A 27791-nucleotide genomic window follows, 5' to 3' on the forward strand; every position below is an offset into this window, starting at 1 on the left:
TGAACAATAAAAAGATAATAGAATCTACATGAAATGGCAATTAATAGACATTGAAGCTCAATAGAAGGATTTATCAATTAATAACATATCTCAAAATAAGCCCAAGTATGGGTTTCCTTTAAAACTCTAGATACAAGATTAGCTACTCATGAAATCTAAACTAATATTCATTGAAATTCTAAAGTAAATGGAATTACATAAGATAATGAAAAGAAATCAACAAATCAGATTTAGATCCATAGCTCCTTGTGCCTCCATGTTGATGTCCAATATTAGCTCCAAATATTTCCAAGAATATTACCCAAAACTCCAAATAATAGCTTTTTAGAAGATGAAAGAAGAGAAATTTAGAAGAGATATAGAAGAAGAAGAGATTTTAGAGAAGAAGTTTAGAAGAAGAAATTAGGAGTAGAAAGAAATTGTAGAGAATAGATGAAGGTGGCTAGACAAAGGAGAAAGAAATGGATTTAGGGTTAAAAGATAGAAGGAGAAGTGGCTTAGAAATTAGAGAAGGAAGCCTTTTGAGAGGGATTATAAGTCTACCAAATAATGTGATGAAGAGGTTTATTTATATTGGTTGTGGCTAGGATTTTAGATGATAAGGTTGAAAAGGGTAAAAATGGAAAGGTTTGGTTACTTTATCTCCAAGAAATAGATAAGCATTGGCTAAGGAATCAACTAGTACAATTGGGGGCAAATCTGGAATTTCTGGTGGGAGTTGTGGTGAAAAGATGGCCACTTGTGAATTAGTTATAGGCTGAAATTTGAGTGGGGCAAAAAGGAGGGGCTAAAGTGGTAATTTCTAGGGACTTAAAAGGAGAAAAGAGGGGACCACTAGTAAAGAGGGGACACTTGTCGAGAGGAAACAATTTTGTCCGTTAGTGCAATTGGGACGTCACTTCAATGCTGAGCGGGTATACGGAGCTTAGATAGAACAGCCACTACGTTGCGCCACGTCATCCGATAGTATCCCACTAGCCAGAATGGTGCCCAATAGTGTCCCACTGGTCCACTTCCTTTGACTCCAACTTTGACTTTGCATATTTTACTCGTCCGACCTCCGATTTGACTTCCGTCTTCTCCTACTAGGTCGTCTCGGACTCTACTTTTCACCCATGTACTTGCCTTGACCAAATTACCAGAATGTCCTTGACTCTAATGACCAAAATACCCTTCATGCATCTTTTTATCATTTTTAACCGTTTTCACACCTAACTCTGCAAAAGACACCTAATCAAGAAAACCAACCATTTTATTACAATAAAGACTCGAAACAGACTAACTCGGCTAAATTAAACGACTCAGATGGGACATTTTCATGACCCATCACTTCTCATCAATTATCCTATCCGACAAATTGCTCGCATTGCGTCATTGGTCGAAGGACATCTTCTTCAGCTATCACGGTCGCTATCACGGTCGGTATCACAAGCGGGTCGTGTTGGGGTGATAACCCCTGTCAGGTCTGATGATACACAAAATGTCCAATCCTTGACTAACGTCGATGAGTCAAGAATAGACCATAACTCCGACGGGTCAACCCGACTTAAGGCAACAGGACTGCTGGACCCGCAATGCTACGAAACCTACGCCTAGAATTCGGAGGTCGGTCGGCTAGGATCAGCTAAGGTGGCTCCAACCCAGTTTCGCCCAAGACACAAATAGATCAGCTCGGAGATTCTCTAAATGAGTAAGGGGGTCCACGTAAGCAAGGCCGATGCCTTACGCCCTAAACTAGAAAGGAAGATGCGCGCCATACGCTTACCGGCTTAAGCCCGATATCTTCCTAATGATCGTAGTCGGTTACAGATCTTAAGTGTTTAAGCAAGCTTGGACTTCAAGAGTCTCAAGGGAGGAAACATCTCCTAAAAAATTTATCACCTCAGCAGGATATGTACGAAGTATCCTTGAACGTAGGAACATTTATTTATCCTAGATACGAGATAAACCAAAAGGGAAACCCTAACTATGAACAGTAGGAAACTTCCCTAAACGATAGATCACAATCACCTCATCTACACTGTCTATCACAGTCGGTCTAATTCAGCCTATAAAAGGGCCCCCATAACTTCAATACATTCACCAAAAGGTTCAATCAACATTCAATCTTTTACTACAAAGAGAAATTTGACTGTCTTGAGCGTCGGAACTGCTGATGTTAAAAAATGGTCTTCCGTTATATCAGCATGAAAAAGGGACTTGATGCATGACAACGTCTGTTATGTGTGACTATTTTGTTAGGTTGATATTGATTGAACCTTTTTGGGGGCGAGTTATGGGAACTCTGTATCTTTCTTATAAGTTCTAGGGGTAAAAGATGATGTCTTATGAAAGACAATGGGGGGCCTTTTATAGGCGTTACTGTTACTGAAGATAACAGTTGGCCAAGGATATCGTCAACATGTGACGCCCCTTGTCCCAAATTAGACACGACCACGCCCCGACAATTCACAGACGAGGCTAAAATCCAGCAGAGTCTTCTCTGCAAATCGAACCGGTCTCACCTGCAAAATCTGTCATGCAAACCATACATTCGCATAAACCAGAATAAATTATTAAGAGGAAGCTAAACAAACTCACTTTCGGGTCGAAACCCGAACCACAAAAAAACTACAAAAGCCTCATAAACCTCGATACAATCTAAGTTTTAAGTATATACGTATTAGAGTTTGGTTCTGCAATAACTACATAACTTTAAAATAATGGAAAGTCAATAAACGAAAATCAAGAAAACGACGCAACACCTCTAGCCTCGTCAGACAAGATCACCGGCTGGAATACAACTCCGCCCTGAGGCTACGACAAAGCACCTGCAAACTAACAATTGGTAGGAGGTCAGAATACTCACCGACACGAGCTATTCTGGTAGAAGACCAATCCAAAACCCATCACGTTTTCAAAAGTTCATTTAATAAGTTGTAAACATCATGACAAAACGAATTATCAAACCAGTTACCATATATACTATATACAAAACCATTTTCCTTAATCTAGCAAGCAATAGCAGTGATTAGCTGCCCACCCATGGTGCGCTCCCAATAAGAAGAGAGTTCTTCAGGAGAGCCTAAAGTGCGTTAGATAGTACCAGCCAATTTTAAGCACTAGCTAATGCACTACGTCTCCTCGACAAAGAGACTTACCCATAGCCGGTAAGCCCCTCTCCCACTAAGGGACTCCGCAATCATTGAAGAGTTTACCTCATGATACATATATACCTTAAGTATCTAAATACGTTTTTGATTCACGAGTTCGAATAAGAGAGCCGACCCCCAATTACCATGGAAGGACATGAACCTCATTCTCTTCGGTACCCTGTCATGCATCTAATGCGATCTTTCAAAATCAGTTTCATTCGTATATCAAAACCACATTCTCATATTCTATTCAAATCAGTCTCATTCGTATATCAAAACCAATGTTCTCATTCAATTCATTATCTTATCAAACACGGAAGTGGAACAACCAAGATTCATATCGCCACAAAGCAGAGGGATCCCAATCAATGTCACCTCCCAGGCGAGCGGTCAGGGTGTACGGCCCTGAGCCTCGAGCTGGAGGCACGAGCACCAATGGCCAGCAAGTGAAGCACTCTACTCCCACAGGTCTCATGACTAGTGTCCCCCACCTCACCGGTCTCACACGGGTCACAATTGTGTCCACATGTCATCCTACCCTCAATGGATATGTGACCGTAGGTTGACATAATCCGCAGTCGGGTACATACAAGAAAATCCCTAGTAGTTCACAATCATCGTAAAACCAGTTCGAAAACATTTTTCATATCGCATCAAAACATTTCAAGCATATTTCAGTTCATCGCTCGAGTTTCATGTTACCTAAACTCTAGTTATAATGACGCATATATAACTATAGAATCTAGCATATTCATTATCTATAAAACCATGTTAGATAAAGGATTCAGAACCCCTACCTGGCGGTACTTCTGCTCCGCCGAAACCGTAGCAAAATCGTCAACGATAAGCTCCGGCTCCCCCCTCTACCAAAACTATAAAGAACCGATACAAACATTAGGTTCTAAACGAAGAACCTTCGCCCGACAAAAACAACAAATAAAAGAAAACGATGAAAACTCAGAATATAAGAGAAAATGCGCAAACTTCAGAAGATTCGAGTATAACCAAATTTATCGATTTCTAACTTCATACTTCTGTATACTGAATACCCGAAATATATATAAACCAACCGACCAACTTCATATAAACCCTATTTTACATTTTAGATCCATCATAAGCTGAAAAAAATCATATAATGAACCCATCGTATAAATCTATAACTGAAACTGTCCATTCATATGAAATATGACAAAATTAGGGTAACGATCTCTATTCCAATTTATTTCCAAAACTAGTCCAAATATGATATTCGAGTATTAATAAAATTCGGGAGCACCTCGTCTATATTTAGATACCTCGAAATAGTTCATAATATCTTAATTAAACATGTTTCTGGACACAAATTATTCGAAGAAATTGAACAATAATCGTCTAAATAACTCCAAATTTTGATCCCAAATGAAATTAGTACAACTATATAGTTATCGAAATAACCATCAAATAACCTCCAAACTAAGACGTAATAGACAATTCTGAAAGGATAGATATGTAGAACAAGTCGAATGGGGTTACCTGGAACAAGTTTCATCAAATTCCGATCATCGAGTACAAAGTAATTGAGCCGACAAATATGGAACTTTAAAACCCTAAATAGGTCTCCACCATTTCTAATCGTGTTGTTGGAAAAAAAAATGGGTGATAAGGAAGTGGGGGGAGGGCTGGTTTTGTACAAAAGAAAAGTGGGGTTGCCACATGTCACTTATTAAAGCTGCCATGCAAAATTAATCCATTTTAGGTCCTTCATTTATATGCACTTTATAAACCAATTCCAAAAGAAAAGTGTGGTTACCTACTAATTCAACCCTCATTAGTTACTATATGACCCCCAATTACACTTTTCTCTTTCTTCCTCCTCCCACGACTAACCATGAAGAAAGTATATGATCCCTCTTAATTCGATAGCGAAGAAAATTGTCGAATACGAAACGATAGTCAAACCATGTCTGATCTTTCCACGTGACCAATCAAAATTCATTGTTTCTCGAAATCTATCTGACGAATACTCCTCCAAACCCTAACCCCAATTGACATGTCGAACAGAGAAAGAAGAAAATTCTGATTTTTCTTTCTTTTAAAGAGTCTCACGAAATCTCAGTTTAGTCCCTGGTTTTGTCCTGATTCCGAAATACCCCCCAGTTTGGATAGTTTGCTGATTTAGCTCATGTTTTGACTTGATCCAAATGTTAAATAGTGCCTCAACTAACTTTGAAAACATGGGATGTTACACAACATATCCGTTGGATGGGATTCACGGTATCCACATTCATGTCGAAGCACTACCATATTCAAGACGACAACCCACCACTAGGTGACAGTTGACCAAGAAAGACAGTTGACCACGAAACACTAAATAAGGATCAACTGGTGATCGACTAAGACAAGGAAAAACGGAGAACAACGCCCGACATCTAATTCACTTGTAATCAGCTAACCACTTATTTTCTCTCTCACATCGATCATCCAAACCTCTGGCAGGCAACCTACGCCTGCTACTATCATCATCCCTCCACCTGATTAAGGAAGGCGACTGATCTTTCTCTCTCTTGACGACCACTTAATCAAGCAGCAGACTACTGATCTTTCTCTCTCCAGACGATCACCTGACAAAGGAAAGATGATCACCTAATCAAGGAAGACGACTAATCTTTCTCTTTCCAGACGACCACTTAATTAAGGAAGACGAGTGATCTTTCTCTCTCCTGACGACCACCTGATCAAGGAAGGCGACTCCACTCGACGATCAGAGAATTAGGCAAGCATACACGCGGTTGTATCACCTTTTCTTCCAACAATCGTCTTTCTCAGACAAAAATATTTAACTCGATAGCTCGAACTCTGGTTTATTATTTGTATTCAATATTTGCCGTCGGAGCCCCTTTAGGCCGGCACCATCCTGGTGTCCCAGGGATCTTATGGTCCTGTGTATTTCTTTTCTTTGTCACTGGTTAAGTCCAAAGACGTCGTCGGTACCCGCAAAAATATTAAACAGGTGAAGATCCGATTTCCGGTCAACGGCCCGGTCCTATTGACTTCTTGACCCACGATTTCATACCCTCACAAGGGGGTAGAAGCATGTCTGATGCTTTGTCGACTTAATCCTGAATCCTATCTAAGATCCCAAACGGTGAGGATCTTAAGTATTTATTAAACTTGGGAACAAGAGTCCCGCGGGGAGGAAACTATCCCCGGAAGATAAGCACGATATTAAACAGATATCAAGTATCCTTAAATAAGGGAACTAACCTATATCAAATATACGGGATAATCCCGAAGAGAGATCCTAGTATCTCACAGCTACGAAATAGTAGTTTCAATATGATATGTGGGATCTTAGCCCTATCAACAGATGGTTAAAGAAGCTTATAAAAGTTAATGAACTCGCCTCGAAGAATGCACAACGCCGACACTAAGATCACAAGCTAAGTCTCAAGCTAAACGATCAATCAAAAGGTCCAATTCCTAAACTTGGATCACTCGATACTCAACATTTTAAGTGTAAGAACACTCCAACTGTCTTGAGCATCGGGAATGTTTCCGAGTTCTTTGCAGGTTTTGCTCCAAGATCGTGAGGAGCAAAAATGATATTCAGCGAAGCAGTCTTTCATCCTGAGTGATAGCGGAAGGACAAATTTTAACATCCTAAAAATGTACTCAGCAATTGCAAGTGGATTTTCATATAAAAATTAGAGGTAAAACTAGGTGTTTTCTTCCTATATCTACCACTTGCATGTTTTCCCATTTCATCTATCATGGCTTATGTCTCCTCGATAGAGAAAGAAGTTTCATCACGTATCTTGTAGTTGTCTCAAATTGCAGATTAGCATATATCACAAATTGGGGTTTTCACAGCCTTTGGCAAGTCATCTAATACCCTTTGATTTGGCTAAATGCATAACCTGAAGTTGTTTTCTCTATCGTTAAGAACAACTAGTGGATTCATCACATCTAAACAAGACACCTTGATTCAGTATTATTCGATATTGTTACTAGTCGCAACACAAAGGATCGATAAAGTCATCCCGCAAGATTACCTTCTTTAATCTATTTCTAGTCATCATTTACAAGAAATCAGGTTTTGTTATGCTTCCTTACGGGAGAGAGATAGAGAGACAGGAGCTGGCTGCAATCTCTGTGTTATATAGGGGTAGGCAGCAACTTTGCGTGAGAGAGAGGTGGAGCAATCTGGGAGAGAGAGAACATGAAGAAGAGACAGTCCTTAGGCAGAGAGAGGGTCAGTCCGAGAGAAAGACGGGAGTAGAGAGCGCAAAGCGTGAAGTGAGGGTAAGTTGTGGTAAAAAAAGATGTCCGACTAGCTTACAATCACCCAATAGATGCTCACCGAGTATATCAATAGATAGTTTCGTGTCAGTTTTTTTTTGGAAGATTGACTACGCAGTCATTACGAAGGCATTGATATGTCATCAAGTTGTGATAAGCACGATAACCGCCTAACTTTAAAGATTTTGAACTACCGGCCCTAAAGCCCATCTAAACTAGAGGCCTAAATCCACCAAACTACTTTTATTTATACCTTTAATAACTCAAGTTCAATAAACCATGATTTCTACCTCCGATGGGAGTCGAACCTGTGACTTCTGGGGTTTCGCCGTACATGCCTTGCCAACTCAGCTATCTGTTGTTGGCAGTGTCTAACTATTCTAAGGTTGTTGGCAGTGTCTAACTATTCTAAACCGGCAAACATCCATTTTGATAGGAAAAACCGTGTAACTTAATTGATGACTACAAAAAAGTGTTAAACTCCTATAACAAGTTCAGATTGACAGTAATGGTTCTACTGTTTACCAGGGTTTTGATCTTCTTACCCTAATGTTGATAAACCAACAATTAGCTGCGTACAACCAAAGGAATAGTGATCGTTATTTTACAAGTCAGTTAAAAATGTTTGTTTATGTTCACTTTTTTACAAGTCAGTTAAAAAGGTTTGTTTATGTTGGACTCATCTGAATGGATGATTTGGACTGATTTTAGGTCAGTTTGTTTTAGAAGATTCAGATGTAGACGAGTCAGATTGAAATAATAAATAAATAAATTAAAAAAAACACCTCACGAGCGTCTGAGCCAACTCAATTACATACACCTACTGACTTTGAAACTCATTTGATTAAAATTTAACTGGGATTCCTTGAGAAGAAATTTGACAATGAAAAACAAGTGTAAATTAAAACTGTGTTAAAAGTACTCATCTGATACATCATCAGCAGATACATAAATACTTCTGTCTTGTTCCTCTGCAGATCTTTTTCTGTTTTTTGATGCTTTCCCGCCACCACAATTAGATTTGTTTGTCTTCTTTAATGGTTTCCGCTCCTTCTCTTGCTGCAGCAATACCAACCCCTTTTCCGATAGCTTTCGCTTTCGCTTTGATGATCCAGTACCAGCTGCTTCTTCGCCGACTGAATTTCCTACAACTGTAAGGAAGGTAGAACAAGTTGATCAAGCTAAGTTCAACGGAAAGATCAGCTCTTTTATTTCGCGTTATTATCTCAGAGAAAGAACAGAGAAAAATGATGACTTCCATCTATATTGGTTCTATGTTTGTTAAGTAAAACTTCTCCAACCTTCCATTGAAGCATGAGATGTTGTTCGAATATCGTTTGATAATAGACACCATATGAGAGTCCATTTTGCTAGATTCATGTATTACCTAAGTTCTACCCTTAATTTGAAAAGTTTTAGTGAGTGAAAGTTACCTTCTACTGGACTTGATCCAGGATTTACTGCTTGCTCGTTCGGACCTGCTTCAATTGAGAGAGGAGATCCAGAATGATTGTTGTCAATCAACTTTGATGAACTCCCTACACACTTGTCTTGTAGTTCAGGAACATCAGGAGAAGGCACTGCTGGCAAGAAACGGAGCTCTTCCTGTGACATATCGGAATCACTAAAAGCTGAATCATTCTCAACGTTTATAATATCAACTTCTTCATCTTCATTAACATCTGATTGTTTAACCTGCACGAGCCAATCATGTCACATTTCAGAAACAACCAAAACAAGATTCTGAAAAGAAAAAGCTTAAAATGGGTAAAGACTTTTTTCGTTTTTTTTCTTTTCCTAGGATTTCTACCTTTTCAGTTTCAGGCATCAAATCAAATTCATCTTCTTTCTCGACATACTCTTCATTTTCTTCGAGCTCTTTAAAGTCTGGAGCAAATGCACTCCAGTTCTCAGTATAATCTTTAGCCCATATATAGACCAAACCAGATATTGAAACCGAGACTACAACAGGATGAACAGGATGCCATGCTAGATCCGTCAATGCTTCTTTCGGACCTTCTAGAATCTTCACAAGATGACCAGCTCTGTCCCAAATGTAAATCTTATGCTCACCCTTGCTACCAGAAGCACCAATCACCCACTCACCATCACCACTGAAAGACGGTGCTTTCCAGTGTATCTTATTGATCGAATCTTGAAACTCCCGAGAAAGTACCAAGCACTTGGATCCTACTGCCTTCAACTTTTCGAAGGCTTGAAGATCATCAAAGCTCTTACCAATTTCTTCAAGAGCTTTTCGTCCGTCTTTATGAGGAAGGTGATTTTCATAAACCCTAATCGTCCGATCATTTGAGTTTGTGAGTAGATACTGTCCATTCCTACTGAATAAGATACTCTTGATAACAGCAGCTCCGGAAATGGGGATAATTCCATATATTTGAATGTTCTTGTAATCAATTATAATTATTTCCCCTTTAGAGTTACCCACATAAATTAGATCTCCATATTTGTTAAAGCATGCAGAAGTTGGAGTTAAGGGAGGAGATCCATCTGAAAACTTATTACGCGGAGGAACTAACCCATTGTCCATATCAGATACTGACACAGGTAGAACTGTTGTACTTCCAGAGTTTAAGTCGACCAGGACAGGAGCAGAAGAGAGAGGACAAGCAAGACAGATTGATGGAGTTCGGGAACCAGGATGTAAACGAGCGTGAAGTGTCGTCTGAGGCAAAGTCATACGCATTATCTTCTTTTCATTGATAACATCCCAAAGCGTCAAGGTTTTGTCAATTGCTGCCACAAGTATGTGATGACCATATTTCGACCAACATACACTTGTTATAGGAGTAACACAATCTGTGTCTCGAAGCTCTTTGGCTATTCCTCTCGTTTCAAAATCCCAAATGATGCAGCTTCCGTCGGAGCAGCCAGCTGGAGAAAACTACCCGGTATAAGTATGAACAACAAAACTAAACAGGGTACTCGGGCAAGAACATGAACCAAATAAAGATGTCGACTTCAATCTATTGAGCCAAGGTTACAAGTAACATGATTAGTGAAGCTACTTTCTCTCTATGCTACAGCGGAGAAAATTAATACAATGAATAATGCCATTTGAAAAAAAAAAAGTGTTTGCAGTTTCCAGTCTGGCACTCTCTGGCTTTCAGAAATTATTAGGCCTTCATTTTGAGTTTCTAACTCCAAAAAATGAGAACTAATTGTAAGTAACTTCCTATATTTAAGAAAATCAAAAACCATCTCTATATGTAATTTGAAAGTGCTAAGCACCCCCAACCGTTAATAATACACACTGTGGAAGAGTAAAAGGGTCCTCTAAAGAAGCACTTGAAAGGAAAGATTATTTAACAAATAAAATCAGTGTAAATGTTGTGAGTCTAAGTTGTTGATTTATCTTACTTCAAGTTCCATAAGAAAGTAAGAAACTACTTTGGGTTCCCAGGTTTATTGCATAAACTTCGGAAATAAAAATATGACAAATTGCATGTGCACCAGTTGGGGTACACATGCCACACATAATTATAAATGTATATGACAATTGCGATAAACATTTGAAGTCATGCAAGAATGATTCTATAAACATATTGTTATAATCAAACTAGCTAAATCCACGATGAGCTATGAGAATTTTTAGGCTTATTTCTGGATGCACTAATTTACTTGTTTTACAGCACTCGCAACTTAGCTACGGTCACTGGACGGAAGGGCAAGTGCAACTCATAGATTAAGGTTTATTTATTTACTGCTCTTTTTGGCAACTTTTTTTTTGGAAAACTAAGAAAGCTGAGAGGGAAAGTAGACTAAGATGAGAGAAAATGGATGAGGTAGAGCTGTAGAGATACAAAAGAAAAATAGATATTGGCACGTATTGGTCACAGAGCTTGATTACTCAGGTTAGGTATTCGTTTAAAAAACCAAACTTGGTTAGAAAATAGTGACGCAAAATCAAGTATTTTGACAGTCAATAACGTATGTGCACTGGGTACTGAGGGCATGCTTGTACATCACAAGGAACAATAATAAGAAATCTCCAGTGACCAATTTTTTTATTTTTAGATCAAATACGGTAATGATAATGCTCAAGAAGAAGAGGTGAAACACAAAGAAAAAACATTAAGAAAACGAAAAAACGGGAGTTATCATGCATATATTTGTATCTCAGGAATCTGTTTGTTTTTCTTTTTGGAAACTGACATATCTTTTTGTTATGAGAGCAATATTGGCTATTTTTCTGCTATCACTATATAAATTCATATCACTCGAATCTAATTATATTACACGAGGGATAAACCTTAAATTGATATGAAGAACCCAAAAGTGTCCTTCCACCAAACCTACCCATCGAATGATAACTTCATTGTATGTGAATAACAGCTTTAGACGCATCTTAGAATAGCTTAATGCCCGATTCGGAAAGTTCTCAATGTAGTTATATCAATCTACGTCTCTACAACTATGTGATACAAATACCCTACTTAAGCAACCTAATTGACTAAGCAATGCAATTTCTTCCGTGGAAATAAAGAAATTTTTGTTTTTCTTTCAGAGAGTTTACCTGCGAGAAGGGTTCCTCTGCGGTTAAACGCAATACACTTCATGACCCCATGTTCCAAAAACTCTTCTATTACTTCTGGAAAATCTCCCTGTAAAGGATCTTCATATACCCAAAACAAACCCCAGAAAACACAAATTAACAAAATTAGGATCACAACAAGCCGAAGAAAGCTAGAGAGAGAGAGAGAGATTACCGATGATAGAGACATTCATTGTGATTCTTTTCTCTCTCTAGTGCTATGAAGTACTGAGTGAAGAGAAAATCAGACAGTTCTCAAGTTTCTCCGGTGATTAGCATTAATTTCATTTGCCCTAAAAACTCTTCCGTTCGTTGAGGGGAAGCGGTCGAAAATTTTCGCGAGAGTCTATTGATTTCCCGCAAAACAACTCATATATAATAAATAGGGAAGTTTTAAAGGCGCCACCCAACAGTTTTTTGGGAGATATTATAGGCAGTGCCTTTCATTGTTAAAAGCAATGTATATTGTAAATTAGACTTGGTCAATTCATTGTTACTAAATTTGGTTAAAGGCAATGTTAAGGTCAAGTTCACTCACCCGAAAAAAAAAAAAAAAAAAAAAAAAAAAAATGGCAGGTACGGAGTCGGAGCATGGATGAGGAGGTATTAAGGAGAGACAAAGAACTAATATGGAGTTAGGAAAGATGGAGTAATCATGGTTGTTTCTTTCACTTGAACTAGGGCCTACCCATTACTCTTAATTAATAAATTAATGGCTTCACTTGGGTTCTTCTTCGGGAGAGTTCTGGGCTGGGAATTTCAGTAGCTTATATAAAGGGAGAAATGAGAAAGTGTTGTTGAGTTTTGTTTGGAAGGGGAGATTTTATGAACTTATGATTTCTTTCTTCTCTGTTGAAGATTTTGTGCTAGATTCACGAGGCATCACTTTACGGGGGGGAAAATGAAAATAAGACATTGCTTTCTGTCTGGTTTTTTACTTTCTCTCTCTACGCCTCTATCCCTGCAATCTCTTTCTAATCTGTATCTTGTTGGGGTTTGTGTTTTCATGGATTTGGTGGAGGGTGGATTAGATACGTTTGTCTCTTTATTTCGCTAGAGTTATGGCCGACGTTTTCATTGGTTTTGTGCCAGATCCAAGGTCTGGTTTACGAAATCGGCAGCGAAGGGGAGGACCCCTTCGCCGGTAATAGAGAGAAGCGAGGGGGAAGAAGAAGAAGGAGGAACGAGAAGAAGAATGAAGGAGAAGAAGAAGATGGAGAAAGGAGTAAGAGAGAGAAGAAAAATTCAATCAAGGTAGACTCCGGCCAACAACCGACGAAGATCAAACGGAGATTGGAGTCATTAGGTCAAAAGTTGGTTGAGGCATTGCCTATAAAATCTCCCCAGTTTTTATTTACAATGTCTTTGTTATCGGAGCTCTCCACTTAGAAGGTAGTAAAACAGAAAATGACTATTTGGTTAGAAAAACATTTCATAATAATTAAAAAAGCTAATTCCTGTGGATGTTTATTTGCCGGGTTGTCCGCCTAAACCGGAGGCAGTTATCGATGCTATAACAAAACTTCGTAAGAAGGTAGCTCGAGAGATCTATGAAGATCGAGTTGGGTCTCAACAGGAGAATCGATGTTTTACTACCAATCACAAGTTTCATGTTGGACGCAGTATGCATACTGGAAATTATGATCAAGGATTACTCTATCAATCGCGACCTACTTCAGAGATACCTTCTGAAACATTTTTCAAATACAAAAGTTCAGTATCCCCCCACGAATTAGTGAATTAGCCAGGCTGCTTTTCATTTGTGCAGAATTACAAATGGTGGTCAATTTTCAAAAATTTTATCGTAAATGTGAAATACTTATACAAATGAAAATCCGGGAGAGATTAAAAAGATGCAGGGTCGTTTGTCTGTTTGGCTAGTCAAGCATGGGCTAGTTCATAGATCTTTGGGCTTCGATTACCAAGGAATCGAAACTTTACAAATAAAGCCCGAGGATTGGCACTCCATTGTTGTCATTTCATATGTATATGGTTACAATTATCTACGCTCCCAGTGTGCCTATGATGTAGCACCAGGTGGACTGTTAGCGAGTGTGTATCATTTTACGAGAATACAGTATGGTGTGGATCAACCGGAGGAGGTATGCATAAAAGTATTTTCCCCAAGGAGCTCTCCACTTAGAAGGTAGTAAAACAGAAAATGACTATTTGGTTAGAAAAACATTTCATAATAATTAAAAAAGCCTTTTACTATTAGCCATTTTTTATCAAAATATTAGGGCTAATTAGAGGTTAAGCTTAAAAGAATTTGGTTAATTGTTATTATTATTTTTTAAATGCGATTCTATAAATCCAAAACATCAGTCCAATACAAACTGTTCAACGACCAAATGAGCAAAAAACAACAATCAATTAGGTACTTCTATGTACCAAGACCTCATAAGCTAAATTATGAGGGACCGAATTGGAAATCCGATCACAATAAGACACCGACACACCTCTTTCTTTGATGATGTCACATCGATAGTTTATTTCATTTCTTAGCCTCCAAGGGGAATCACAGAGACCGTCCGATAGTAAGGTCATCATGACCCTCGAATCACCCTCAATGTGAATATCGTATAAATCTGAGCTGACCACCATCTCCAACCCTAATCTAAAAGCCTTCATTTCGCTATGTGATGCACCCGAAAAGGTTGCACACCCAAGCGGAGGTATCAAGTAGTAACCGGTAAAACCGGAGTCGATCCAAGGATAGGAAAGTGATTCGGATAACGAAGGAGTCTCGCTCGCCGGTCTAGGTATTACTAGCTAACTTAGACTAAAAAGGAAAGAAACAAAGATAATGAGGGTATTTGATCCAATAAGTAAACAAGAGAACAAGCAAAACTAACTAGACAATATAAGTAAAACGGCCGAGAGAGGTTCGAGAGAAGTGTTGGAGGAACAAGAGTCGGGAGACGGTAAGACTCGATTCGACAACAAATAAGCGAGAGAGGTGTCGAAGTCCGGGAATCCATAATGATAAATCTACGACTATGTGTAGTTCGATCTAATGTTTCAAAGTATAATCGATGTTCGACTCCTAAGGTGATGTCTATAAGCACTACGTATATCCGGAGATCATACTTAGTCAAACAAACATCATAATCGATTAATCCCGAGTCAACGAAAATGTTGTCTAGTCGCCTAACTATGTGAAGTGCATGGCAAGACACATGAAAATATGACTTAGACTACGATCGATATCGAATACTTCGTTTCGTCTATTAACTATGCGAAGTGCTTGACAAGACACATGAAAATACGATCAAAACGATAATCGAATTAAATGAACATCAATTCATAATCAAAACATCAAATCATATTAAACATAATCACGAATTCATCACATTTCATCTCATATAATAACACTAAAGTTAGCTAAACATGGTGATTGAATAAGAAATGGAAAGAAAATGATGAGAGAATCCCCCTTTTTCGTTGTGGTTCGAGGCTAAGATCGTCGGAAAATATGAGTCTTTAAGGTGCAGCCGATCTCCCCTAAGCAAAATTCTGGGTTCCCCATAGCGACCACCATCATCTTCTCCATTTAGAACTCAACCTCCATTAAAGCTAAACCCTAGCTTTCTCTCTCTACAATTTCTAACCCAAAACCAAATCAAACCACATGGGAAGCTAGCCAAGATGATGGGGAGTAAAAGCCCTAAGATTTCCGGCCAAGAAAGTGGCCGGAACACCCTAGAAAATCCGGCCAAAGACAAGAAGAATCCGGCCAAAAAATATACAAATCCGGCCATCACACACTTTCCCGAGCCGGATGCATCCATCCCGTGCCATATGCTGCTGTTCCGAGCGTGTTTGTTGTCCCGTGCTTGCTGGTAGGAGTCCCGAGCAGCAGCTTCCTTGCGTCCGGCCAGGAGCAGCAGCTTCCTTGCGTCCGGCAGGAGCAGCAGCTTCCTTGCGTCCGGCCAGGAGTAACAGCTACCCGAGTTGCTTGCACGCGTCCCGTGCTAGCACAGCTGCTGTTCGGCCGTGCTCTGTGATGCCTTCCCTTCTCTGTCCGAGCCTAGTCCGGCCAAGCTTTGGCCGGCCTTGGTGATGGCCGGCCTAGCTTGGCCGGCCACTTCTCTCTCTTTCCCTCTCTTCCTTCAAATCCTTTTGCACTTGAAACCCTAAGAGCTCAAGAACCCTAGCCTCTAGCCTCCTCTTTTCTCCCTCTCTTCCTTGGTTGTTGAAATGAAGAAGAAGATGAATAGTGTCTTTGACCCCCTTTCCTCTAACTTGAGTCAAACCCTAGACTTAGTCAAAATTGACTAAGTCTTTAGACCATAAATGGGTGCCTATAAAATCTCTACCCAATTCTTCTTCTCTTAATATTTCTTGGGCTTGGACTTTGTTTTGGGCTTTGATTTAGAAACCAAGAGAGTGCCTCCATCCTTGTCTCTACATCTTCAAATTCTTACAAAGGACTAGAATACCCTCAGACTTCTTTCTTCCACATCTTCCCCGTCCGAACTCCGAATTAAATACTGTTTTCACCGTCGGACTCGTCATTGACTATACTTGTTATTTGATTTGCTTGAAGTCGTTTACTCTCATTTTCGGCACATGAAATGATAGTGATAATTCGCTCCTTTTATTCCGAATCACATGCTTAACTACAAAATAAGTACCTAACATGAAAAACACATAAAATATTATTGATAACACTCAAAAAGGACTAATTACTCTAAGTTAGGCTCTCCAAATGTGACATTTTCGTGTCACATCAAGATCCCCAAACTTAAACATTGCTAGTCCTCGAGCAAATAAAACAAAATAAAAGCCTAACTCACTTTCGGAGGCATCCCGGTTGCATTTAGCGTATGCAACAAGCCTTTAAACCCCTAGGTTGCCCCTAAAGGACGAGTGTCGTCTCGTGAGGGTTTCCATAGATGATACCCACAAACATCGGGTCTCATGAGACATAAGGGTCCATTATCGAAATCATAGATAAGCATTGTTCGTATAGTAAAGGATTTAAGCATGTCAACACATAATGAATCAAGTAAATAAGTTCATATAAAAGCTAAAGGCCCCTTCACTAATGATCTTACCCTAAAGTGCTAGTGTCATACCATAATGAACAACATCTATGTTCCGAAGTCACAACGCCTTGATTCCTAGTTTAGTACATTTCGCCTCGACTTCGGCCTCACGGACATACACTCCAAATATGAAATCACTCAAGAATGGTTCGCTCGTATGTGTGAGTGTGATCACTAACATGGACTCAACACATAAAAAGGGGTGAGGACAACATTTTGGAACGAATGATCTTCGAAAAGGAATTAGCCACTAAACGGAGTGGGGAAGCTCACTCACCCTTCTCACCCATTCTACCCTCTAAGAATGCCTTCTAAATGTTAACGGATACTAGAGATGAATGATGGTGGAGGATTCCCGAGAATGTCGAACTCTTCATGATAGAACCTCTTAAGCACTTCCACATTCGTTTCTTGCTTCGAATACTTATTCATGAACATACACACAAACACACATATATACAATCACATCACTCACACAAAAGAGCTAACATGCTCAAACATAACATAAACAACTTTATTCATCATTAATTTTTTTTTCTTTTTGTCTGTCTTTCTTCTTCTTTTTTCACTTTTTTTCTTTTTGTTTTTCTTTTTTTTCATATCACTTTTTCTTTTTCATAACACAAAATCACATAAAACAAACATAACTCACAATACTATATTCTTGCAATCAACTTCTTTCATTTCATATTTGCTTTTGACATTCTTCATTCTTTTCTTCTCATGTCTTCATTCTCGGGATATAAGATGATGGATGGTGATGGAGTATCCGCCTCCCTCTAGTTGACACTCTTATTGGGTTTCATGGACTACAAGGGCAAGGTTAATTCGCTATCCTAATGTCACTCCTAGTGGCTAAGAAAGTTGAGCACACGAGATCAAATGAGCTCTTTTAATAGTTACGAGGTTGAGTAGCTCTTCATTCTACTCGGAGTTAGCGCGGAAGAGTACATCTCTAAGAAACATCTCTAGGTTTCTTAGAGATGTTTCTTCTTCACTAAGCTGTTACTCCCATAGTATAACACAAACACTCAAAGACTCGACTTTCATGCAAAGACCATTAGCAATCACAAAACTCATCAACTCGACACATATGCATCAACATTCTTAAAACTATCACTATAATCACATGCAAATCTACTCAAAATGTTCAAAAATTTTCAAATTTTGGCTAATTTGAACCCTTTTGTCTTTGAAACCCATGGTCATGCATTGGTTATGGTCATATCCCGCATCCCCAAACTTAAAACTAACATTGTCCTCAATGTTCTAAGCATACACTCACCAAAAGATAAAGAGGCACATCAATTTAAAGAGAAGAGTGGAGAGATATTACCATAACCGAAGGAGATAAAAATGGATACTACCAAGGCTCATGTATAAAGAGGTTCCAAGTTGATGCCAAGCTCACGTCATCCCCAAACTTGGAACAAACCACGCCTTAGAAGTAAAACAAGTAAGAAATGCTCCTAAAATATCCAAAAATATAATGAGAATGAAGCACAAAAGAAGACATGACCATATAAAGTCTACCACTAACGCGGGTATAGACGATTGCATCGAGCTATGCAATTAGCCTTTGATTCTCTTGTTTTCACACAAGAGCACGAGTTATGTCTCGCGGAAGGTTTCCAGAGATGCTACCCACAAACATCAAAGGCCACCTAGTCGGCCTAACGATCATAAAGTAACAAACGGAAGATTTGGGGATCAACCCAAAGAAAGCTATATACAAATGCTAAAAGTCTCACAATAATATTGAAGCATATAAGTGCACGTGAGACTAAAAGCGAAAAGAGACCATCCCCAAACTTAGTGGATGCACGGTCCATTAAGTACGCATAAATGCTAGGGGCGACGACTAAAAAGTCGTCAAAAGGATCGACATACAAATGAAGGGTCAGGAAGTCAGTCGAAGGTAAAAAGTCAAACTCAAGCTTAGTTGATAAAACATCCACTAAGTCCCTAGATGTGCTAGGAAAGACGTCTGTAGTATCCCAGAAGGGGTCAACAACCGAGTCTGAGATCATGTGGAAAGTCGAACTAGACTCTAAGGGTAAGGCCATAGGCTCGGGGACCAAGTCAAGGTCCGTGGTTTCCTTAGGTAAATAATCCAACAGGCTATCCATTATCTCGCTAACTTCTATGTTGTCGACGTCCTTAAAGGCATCTGGAGCCTCAAAGTTGGTTACAACACCATTCCTTCCTAATATGGCATCTAAGGCTGCCTCCTCACAAGTGTCAAAAATTGGAAAGTTCATAATAGTTTCATCCCCAAACTTGCTCATAAAGCCCTCATCCTGAACATCAAGGTCTACTGTAGTCCTATCATGGTGAGATGACGAAGGTCGGGAGAGTGAGCAATAAGGGTCACCGGTCAATTCCATCTCAAAAGGTCTATCAGGAGCTTCTTCGACATTTAACTTAAGACTAGAGTTAGGTGTATTACCCTCACCATCATTCATAGTCTCTTCTTGAGTTTGGGGTGCGCAAACCCCTTCCTCGTCGACGATAGGCTCTGACTCAAGTCTATCAACAATTTTGAGAATCCGTTCCGTGATCTCCGTTATATCTCGATTAAATCTAGTTTGATACTCTAAAACTAATTGAAGAGTCTCTTCAAACATCTCCTCGTAATAAGGCACATGAGTATAACTAGACGAAGACTCTCGCGGAACACGGATCATGGCACAATAGTCGGTCACGTGGTCTAAGCTCTCACAAACAGCACAAACCGGCCTAATGGTCTCCATGGTCCTTTCTTCACTACCTTCATGTAGATACCTAGACTCGACTCTTTGAGTGGAATCATCGAGTCGGGAATTGTCATCACTAAATGAACCGTTCATATATGTTTGTCGATAGTCACGAAGACTAAGACGTGGTCGATCTATACTAATAGAACTACGGTTATCATCAAATGACAAATCTATACATGAAGGTGTTGTTATCCCAAATTCTTGTCGATAGTCTCGAAGACTCTTACGGGGTTGATTACCCTCATGCTCATAATCCCTAAAACCATATTCATGACGAGTCTGACCGACTCCGTACATCCGTCGATATTCGCCCATGGTCATCCTAGGTCGGTCAGGCTCAACTCGCCTATTCCTATCACTAGTCGGACCATTCCTATATAAGTTTGAGTAGTCCTGATGACTTGTGGATAGTCGACTAGTGTTGGAAAGAGTTAGCATAAGGTCATTCTCATCAAATGGCCAACTTGCCATGATCTCAAAATGTTCAAGGATACTAACACACAATAAAAAAAAAGGGAACTAACACTTAAAGAACCAAACAATCATACACAAGTAAAAAGGAAGAGAAAGAATGTGATACTATCGAGTGCTCCTCTCCTTTCGTTCGCCTTTTCCTTAGCTTCTCGATTCCTTCCTTTTCCTTCGCTTTTATGTCTCTTTTTGGCTCTTTTCTTATAATGGTACCTAAAAGAAAATGAAATTAAGCGAGTACAAAATAAAATAACGACGTCTAAGAAGCAAATAGCACTAAACTAATGAACAAAACAACAAACGATATCCTAACTACTAAACCTATCCCCGGCAGCGGCGCCAAAAACTTGATGCACCCGAAAAGGTTGCACACCCAAGCGGAGGTATCAAGTAGTAACCGGTAAAACCGGAGTCGATCCAAGGATAGGAAAGTGATTCGGATAACGAAGGAGTCTCGCTCGCCGGTCTAGGTATTACTAGCTAACTTAGACTAAAAAGGAAAGAAACAAAGATAATGAGGGTATTTGATCCAATAAGTAAACAAGAGAACAAGCAAAACTAACTAGACAATATAAGTAAAACGGCCGAGAGAGGTTCGAGAGAAGTGTTGGAGGAACAAGAGTCGGGAGACGGTAAGACTCGATTCGACAACAAATAAGCGAGAGAGGTGTCGAAGTCCGGGAATCCATAATGATAAATCTACGACTATGTGTAGTTCGATCTAATGTTTCAAAGTATAATCGATGTTCGACTCCTAAGGTGATGTCTATAAGCACTACGTATATCCGGAGATCATACCTAGTCAAACAAACATCATAATCGGTTAATCCCGAGTCAACGAAAATGTTGTCTAGTCGCCTAACTATGTGAAGTGCATGGCAAGACACATGAAAATATGACTTAGACTACGATCGATATCGAATACTTCGTTTCGTCTATTAACTATGCGAAGTGCTTGACAAGACACATGAAAATACGATCAAAACGATAATCGAATTAAATGAACATCAATTCATAATCAAAACATCAAATCATATTAAACATAATCACGAATTCATCACATTTCATCTCATATAATCGATACACTAAAGTTAGCTAAACATGGTGATTGAATAAGAAATGGAAAGAAAATGATGAGAGAATCCCCCTTTTTCGTTGTGGTTCGAGGCTAAGATCGTCGGAAAATATGAGTCTTTAAGGTGCAGCCGATCTCCCCTAAGCAAAATTCTGGGTTCCCCATAGCGACCACCATCATCTTCTCCATTTAGAACTCAACCTCCATTAAAGCTAAACCCTAGTTTTCTCTCTCTACAATTTCTAACCCAAAACCAAATCAAACCACATGGGAAGCTAGCCAAGATGATGGGGAGTAAAAGCCCTAAGATTTCCGGTCAAGAAAGTGGCCGGAACACCCTAGAAAATCCGGCCAAAGACAAGAAGAATCCGGCCAAAAAATATACAAATCCGGCCATCACACACTTTCCCGAGCCGGATGCATCTATCCCGTGCCATATGCTGCTGTCCCGAGCGTGTTTGTTGTCCCGTGCTTGCTGGTAGGAGTCCCGAGCAGCAGCTTCCTTGCGTCCGGCCAGGAGCAGCAGCTTCCTTGCGTCCGGCAGGAGCAGCAGCTTCCTTGCGTCCGGCCAGGAGTAACAGCTACCCGAGTTGCTTGCACGCGTCCCGTGCTAGCACAGCTGCTGTTCGGCCGTGCTCTGTGATGCCTTCCCTTCTCTGTCCGAGCCTAGTCCGGCCAAGCTTTGGCCGGCCTTGGTGATGGCCGGCCTAGCTTGGCCGGCCACTTCTCTCTCTTTCCCTCTCTTCCTTCAAATCCTTTTGCACTTGAAACCCTAAGAGCTCAAGAACCCTAGCCTCTAGCCTCCTCTTTTCTCCCTCTCTTCCTTGGTTGTTGAAATGAAGAAGAAGATGAATAGTGTCTTTGACCCCCTTTCCTCTAACTTGAGTCAAACCCTAGACTTAGTCAAAATTGACTAAGTCTTTAGACCATAAATGGGTGCCTATAAAATCTCTACCCAATTCTTCTTCTCTTAATATTTCTTGGGCTTGGACTTTGTTTTGGGCTTTGATTTAGAAACCAAGAGAGTGCCTCCATCCTTGTCTCTACATCTTCAAATCCTTACAAAGGACTAGAATACCCTCAGACTTCTTTCTTCCACATCTTCCCCGTCCGAACTCCGAATTAAATACCGTTTTCACCGTCGGACTCGTCATTGACTATACTTGTTATTTGATTTGCTTGAAGTCGTTTACTCTCATTTTCGGCACATGAAATGATAGTGATAACTCGCTCCTTTTATTCCGAATCACATGCTTAACTACAAAATAAGTACCTAACATGAAAAACACATAAAATATTATTGATAACACTCAAAAAGGACTAATTACTCTAAGTTAGGCTCTCCAAATGTGACATTTTCGTGTCACATCACTATGCAAAGCCGATATGGGGTTGAACCTCTCTGATCTCGACTCAATCACTATTCTGCAGCTATCTCGCATAACTGCTCCAGCCGCAGCTCCTTCTCTACGATATACACCTTCGACATTGATTTAAGGCATCCTTGTGGTGGCGGTCTCCATTGTGTCACCTGTGGATTAACAATAGAAGAAACAGATAAAGAAAGGTTAGGGTTTCTGTTAAGCTCACATTTTGTTTGCCACCAGAGGCGATTCAGATCTGGAGTTCGATGACAGAAGTAATGCTCGTTGCGGCTTTTCCACCAAATCCGTAACAGATAAGTGTATTCATACCAAAATTCATTAAGTGTGTCTTATTTGTTGAGTAGATCTTGTAGATTAGTAATCGGATCTGGCCCTAATTGCATTAAAGCCTGTTTATTAGTCAGATTGAGGAGATTCTTGAACAAAGAGTAGTTACCAAATAAATGAATATGAGATTTGACTTCCTGATTATTGCATAACTGGCAATCCTGATTAATATGAAAAAGTCGTCGACCTATATTCGAAAGAGTTGCCAGTCCATGATGTATAAGTTTCCAGACGAATAATTGAATCTTTGGGTCCATATGCTTCTTGTTCCAAACTTTTGTCCATGGGAAAGTAGTGGGGTTATCATGTAGTTCTATCCTTTCTTTGACCATGGAATAGTAAGATTTTGTTGAAAACTTCCCATTCTCTGTTTCACTCCACATTAATACATCTTGATCATGGTATTGTGGAATAAATATATTATTGATAGAATTGATTGTGTTTTGGTCAAAATATTGTTGCAGGACCTCCTGTTTCCATTGATGATGATGGGGATCAATGAGATCCGAGACCCATTTGATGGTTGTAGGTAAAGTTTGGATTAATGTGGGTTTAAAATTAGCCAAGTCTGGGATCCAAGGGTCCATAATGGAAACTCGGGTACCACATCCTATTAGCCAGATCACATGATTCTTCATAATATCCCTGACTTGTAAAATCGATTTCTAGAAAGATGAATATCTTGGTTTGCTGTTGATAGACCAAAAGTCTTCATTATTAAACTATTTTCCATTTAACACCTTCACCCACATAGCATCTTGGTTAGTCAGATATCTCCATACCATTTTGGCTAGTAATGATTCATTGACTTCTAAGAGGGATCTAATTCCCAGACCACCATATTTTTTCGGACTATTTATAATGTCCCACTTAATGAAATGCATTTTGTGGTTCTCTATATCATGCCCCCACCAAAAGCTTTTTTCTTCCCTTTCTAATTTGTGGATGATAGTTTTAGGCACTCTTTGGTAGCTAAAAGGATATGTACATCAAGAACCAAGAACTGACTTAATGAAACTGTCCTTCCAGCTTGCGAAGTTAATCCCTGTTTCCATCCTGCCAATGATTTTTTAAATTTATTTTCTAACCAAGTATAAGTTTCTATTCTGTTGGTTTTCTTCAGTAACAGAGAACCTAAATATTTCGCCTGATGATTCATCTTTGGTGCTTGTAACAGGGAAGTTGATGTGGCGTTAAAATGCCACATTGAGATCACTTAACTTGGATGAGTTAGTTCGTTTCGGGTTTTATTTCTAATCATTTATGTATTTTTCTTGTTAGGAAGCTTATTTGGAGTTTGGCATTACATTCGGAATAAAACGAAGCAATTCGTCACATTTTCGTCTCATGTGGAAGAGATCGGAAGGAGAGGGCACCAGGGGTATTTTGGTAATTTTGTGAAAATCAGAGGTTATATGGGAAGCAGAGTCTATGGTGAACCCAACGGCGAAGACGGAAGTCGAATCGGAGTTGGGACGAAAAAGTTACGGAGGAAAGAAGCCGAAGGACATTTTTGTATTTTCTGAAAATTAGAAGAAGTAGAAACAATTATGCAGGCACCCCTTGGTTACTTAATGGAGCCCAATCCAAGGCCCAAAAGCCCAAGGAAGAAGACCAAAGGAGAAGTTTATGGGCACCCCTCTTTATAAGCCCTAAGTCAAAGATTGTTTTACCAAGTCAAGGGTTTGTAGTTGGGGGTCCATGAGGAAAGAAAGAAATCTGATTAGGGGACTTCATCTTCTACAAGGCAGTGAGGGTTTAGAAAAAGGGTTTTGAAGTTTAGGGAGAGGGGGAAGGAGAGCTGCCGGCCAAAGCTTTGGCCGGCATTAAAGCTACTCGAAGATAGAGAAAAAGGAGCCGGAAAGAGCACACGGGAGAGAGAGCAGGTAGCACCGGACAGCTCGTGAAGCTTCAAGACCATTGAAGCTGCTCGAGACTTGAAGATACAGCAGCTCCGGCTTCCTTCTCGGCAGAACAACAGCTCGGATTTACAAGAACAGCAACAACTCGGGTTATCATCGGCCGGCACGGGATTAGTTCGGGACTTAATCGAGGACGGGACTGCTAACCAGAACAGCCGGCACGGGACGAATCTTCAACTTGGCCGGACTGCTCTTGGCCGAAAATCCTTACTCTCGGTCGGATTTGTTTGTTGTATTTCCGGCCATAATTTTGGCCGGAAATCATAGGGCTTTCACTTGGAACTCTGTTGTCTTGCTTCTCTTGATCTTTGATTTGGTTTTGGTGTTGATTTTATAGAGAGAAAGCTTGGTTTAAAGCTTTCATGGTGGATTTGGTTTGAGAGGAAGAAGATGACACTCTATTAAGGGGAGGTCAAGTTCTGCTGAGAGGACACCTATTATACACTGTTAAGGGGACCCCTGCATTCTTTTACAGGGAGATCGACAGCACTTCAATACATATATTTCCCGTCGATCTTAGTCTCGCGCCTCATCGGAATAGGGAGATTCTCACCTTAACTCGTGTCTTTCTTTGTTTTATTCCCGTTTATTAATTGTATCGCCATGTCTAGCTAGCTTTGTAGTCGGATACTCGTGAAACATGTTTTGATGTGACAAAGAGTCTTTATTGCTTTTAATGATGACACTTTCCGAATTCTAGAGCGTTCATGTTATAGAATTCGAGTAATATAAAGAGTTCGTTGACCAATCCAAGTAAGTGGGTGAAGTTAACTAACTTTTCATGCTCATAGATTATTCGTATTAGTCATTATCGATCGTGTGAATCGAAATATCCCTCTCACTACATTCTTGCTCGACTCTTATCCTGAGTTTCTCTCACCTTTTAGTCTAGTTAGTTTTTCTTTGTTTATTTATTTAAAATCAATCCAAAAACTCAACTTATTATCTTTTCGTTTTTAGTCTGAGTTAGTGACTGACACTTAAACCGGTGGGTTAGACTCTTTCGGTATTCGTATTACCTTCCTATCTTCGTGGATCGATCCCGGTCTTACCGGGTTATTACTTGACGCCCGTATACTTGCGGGTGGAGACCTTTTAGGGTAACCTTTTAGGCCCATCAAGTTTTTGGCGCTGCTGCCGGGGATAGGTTTAGTAGTTTGGATATTGTTTGCTTGTTTTGTTCATTAGTTTAGTGTTATTTGTTAACTTAGACGTTTTTGTTTATTTTCGTAGTTTCTGACTCTTTCTTGTTTTCAGGAACTACTTTAAGAAAAAAAGCCAAAAAAAAGAAATAGGAGCGAAGGAAAAGAAAGAAATCGAAGGAAAAACGAAACGAGAGGAGCATCTGCTAGTATCGTATTCTATCTCTTTCTTTCTTACTTGTGTGTGATTGGTTGGATAAGTTTTGGTTTACATTTATAGCTTGTGTGTTGTTCCTTGAACATTGTGAGATCATGGCACGTTATTCTAACGGTTGGTCATTCCATGATGATGATGATGACCTTGAGCTGAAGAGTTCCATCATTACCCGACCTGATATGACCTTAAGAGAATACCAACAGTTGCGTAGAGCTGAGCTTAACCAACGTGGTATGACCCTAGGAGATTATCAACGAATGTGTAGAGATGATCCGATTAGTGAGAGGAATAGACCATCTGAACCTGATCGATCTCGTATGACACTAGCAGAATACCGACAGATGTACAGAGATGGTCAGATTAGTGATGGATATAGTCCGACACCAAATATGTATGAGAGACCTTATAGTCCACAGTATTCTGAGACCAATGAATTTAGAGGCAGGTACGATCCTAGTATATACGGTGGGAGTTATTATCAAGAGTCATCATTTAATTACACTTGTGAGCCTTGTTATGAGGAGACTCTTGAAGATAGATCTCGATCAGAGTCCGAGAGTCGTCTTATTGAGATGATGTCACAATTTGCTACTCAAACGAAGCAGAGGATTGAGTCCTTAACTCAAAAGATAGAGATGCTCGAGTCACAGTCATTTGTCGACGAGGAAGGGGTTTCACCACCCCAAACTCAAGAGGGTACTAGGTACGATGACGAGGGTAATACGTCTAACCCTAGTACTAAGTTAAATGTCGATGAATCTACTGAGAGGACCCAAGAGCCCGAATATATTGATGACCTTGTTTCGTCTTTACCTCAACTTTTATCGTCTCATTATGATAAGACTATACCAGACTTTGATGTTCAGGATGATGGCTCTACGAGCAAGCTTGAGGATGACACGATTCCGAACTATCCAATTTTTGACACTTGTAAGGAGTCAGTCTTAGATGCAATGCTAGGAAGGCCTGATATTATAACTGACTGCGAGGCTCCAGATGTCTTTGAGGATATTGATGACGTAGTAGTTAGAGACATGTTGGATAGTTTGTTAGACTATTTACCTAAGGAAACCATGGACCTTGACTTGGTCCCCGATCATATTGCCTTACCCTTAGAGTCTAGTTCGACTTTCCACATGATCTCAAACTCGGTTGTTGATCCCTTTTGGGACATTTCAGACGTCTTTCCAAAGACGTCTATGGACATAGTGGATATTCTGTCCACTAAGCTTCCAGATGATTTTTTGCCTTCGACTGATATTTTGACCCTTCACGTGTACGTCGATCCTTTTGATGATTTCTTTGTTGTCGTTCCTTCTATTTATGCCTACTTAGTGGACTGTGCACCCACTAAGTTTGGGGATGGCTTGTTTTCTTTTATCGTCTCATGTGCACTTCACATTTCTGATCTTTTTGTGAGACGATTAGCACCTGCATATAACTTTCTTTGGGTTGACCCCCAAAATTTCCGTCTC

At 39.8% G+C, this 27791-nt stretch overlaps 2 protein-coding genes and 1 long non-coding RNA gene across 3 annotated transcripts; all 3 read right to left on the bottom strand.

The window, feature by feature from the left end:
• Positions 1–2624: 2624 nt before the first annotated feature.
• LOC147544027 (uncharacterized) lies at positions 2625–4744 on the bottom strand. The gene is made up of 3 exons (XR_015224178.1): positions 4647–4744; positions 3932–4006; positions 2625–2817 (listed from the first exon to the last, which is right to left on the bottom strand). It is a non-coding gene; the product is annotated as an uncharacterized LOC147544027 (long non-coding RNA).
• Positions 4745–8236: 3492 nt separating this feature from the next.
• LOC147544028 (Transducin/WD40 repeat-like superfamily protein) lies at positions 8237–12333 on the bottom strand. Its single transcript, XM_086636063.1, has 5 exons — positions 12143–12333; positions 11950–12048; positions 9223–10307; positions 8846–9107; positions 8237–8563 (listed from the first exon to the last, which is right to left on the bottom strand). The coding sequence occupies exons 1-5, from the start codon at positions 12159–12161 to the stop codon at positions 8325–8327; spliced, it is 1704 nt and encodes a 567-aa protein (XP_086492189.1). The 5' UTR covers positions 12162–12333; the 3' UTR covers positions 8237–8324.
• Positions 12334–16294: 3961 nt separating this feature from the next.
• LOC147544029 (uncharacterized) lies at positions 16295–20594 on the bottom strand. The gene is made up of 2 exons (XM_086633836.1): positions 20313–20594; positions 16295–20270 (listed from the first exon to the last, which is right to left on the bottom strand). The coding sequence occupies exons 1-2, from the start codon at positions 20321–20323 to the stop codon at positions 18692–18694; spliced, it is 1590 nt and encodes a 529-aa protein (XP_086489962.1). The 5' UTR covers positions 20324–20594; the 3' UTR covers positions 16295–18691.
• Positions 20595–27791: the final 7197 nt, after the last annotated feature.

Source organism: Eschscholzia californica, unplaced genomic scaffold, assembly GCF_041429995.1.
Source record: "Eschscholzia californica isolate CP2 unplaced genomic scaffold, dmEscCali1.0.p SCAF_4, whole genome shotgun sequence".
NCBI lineage: Eukaryota > Viridiplantae > Streptophyta > Magnoliopsida > Ranunculales > Papaveraceae > Eschscholzia > Eschscholzia californica.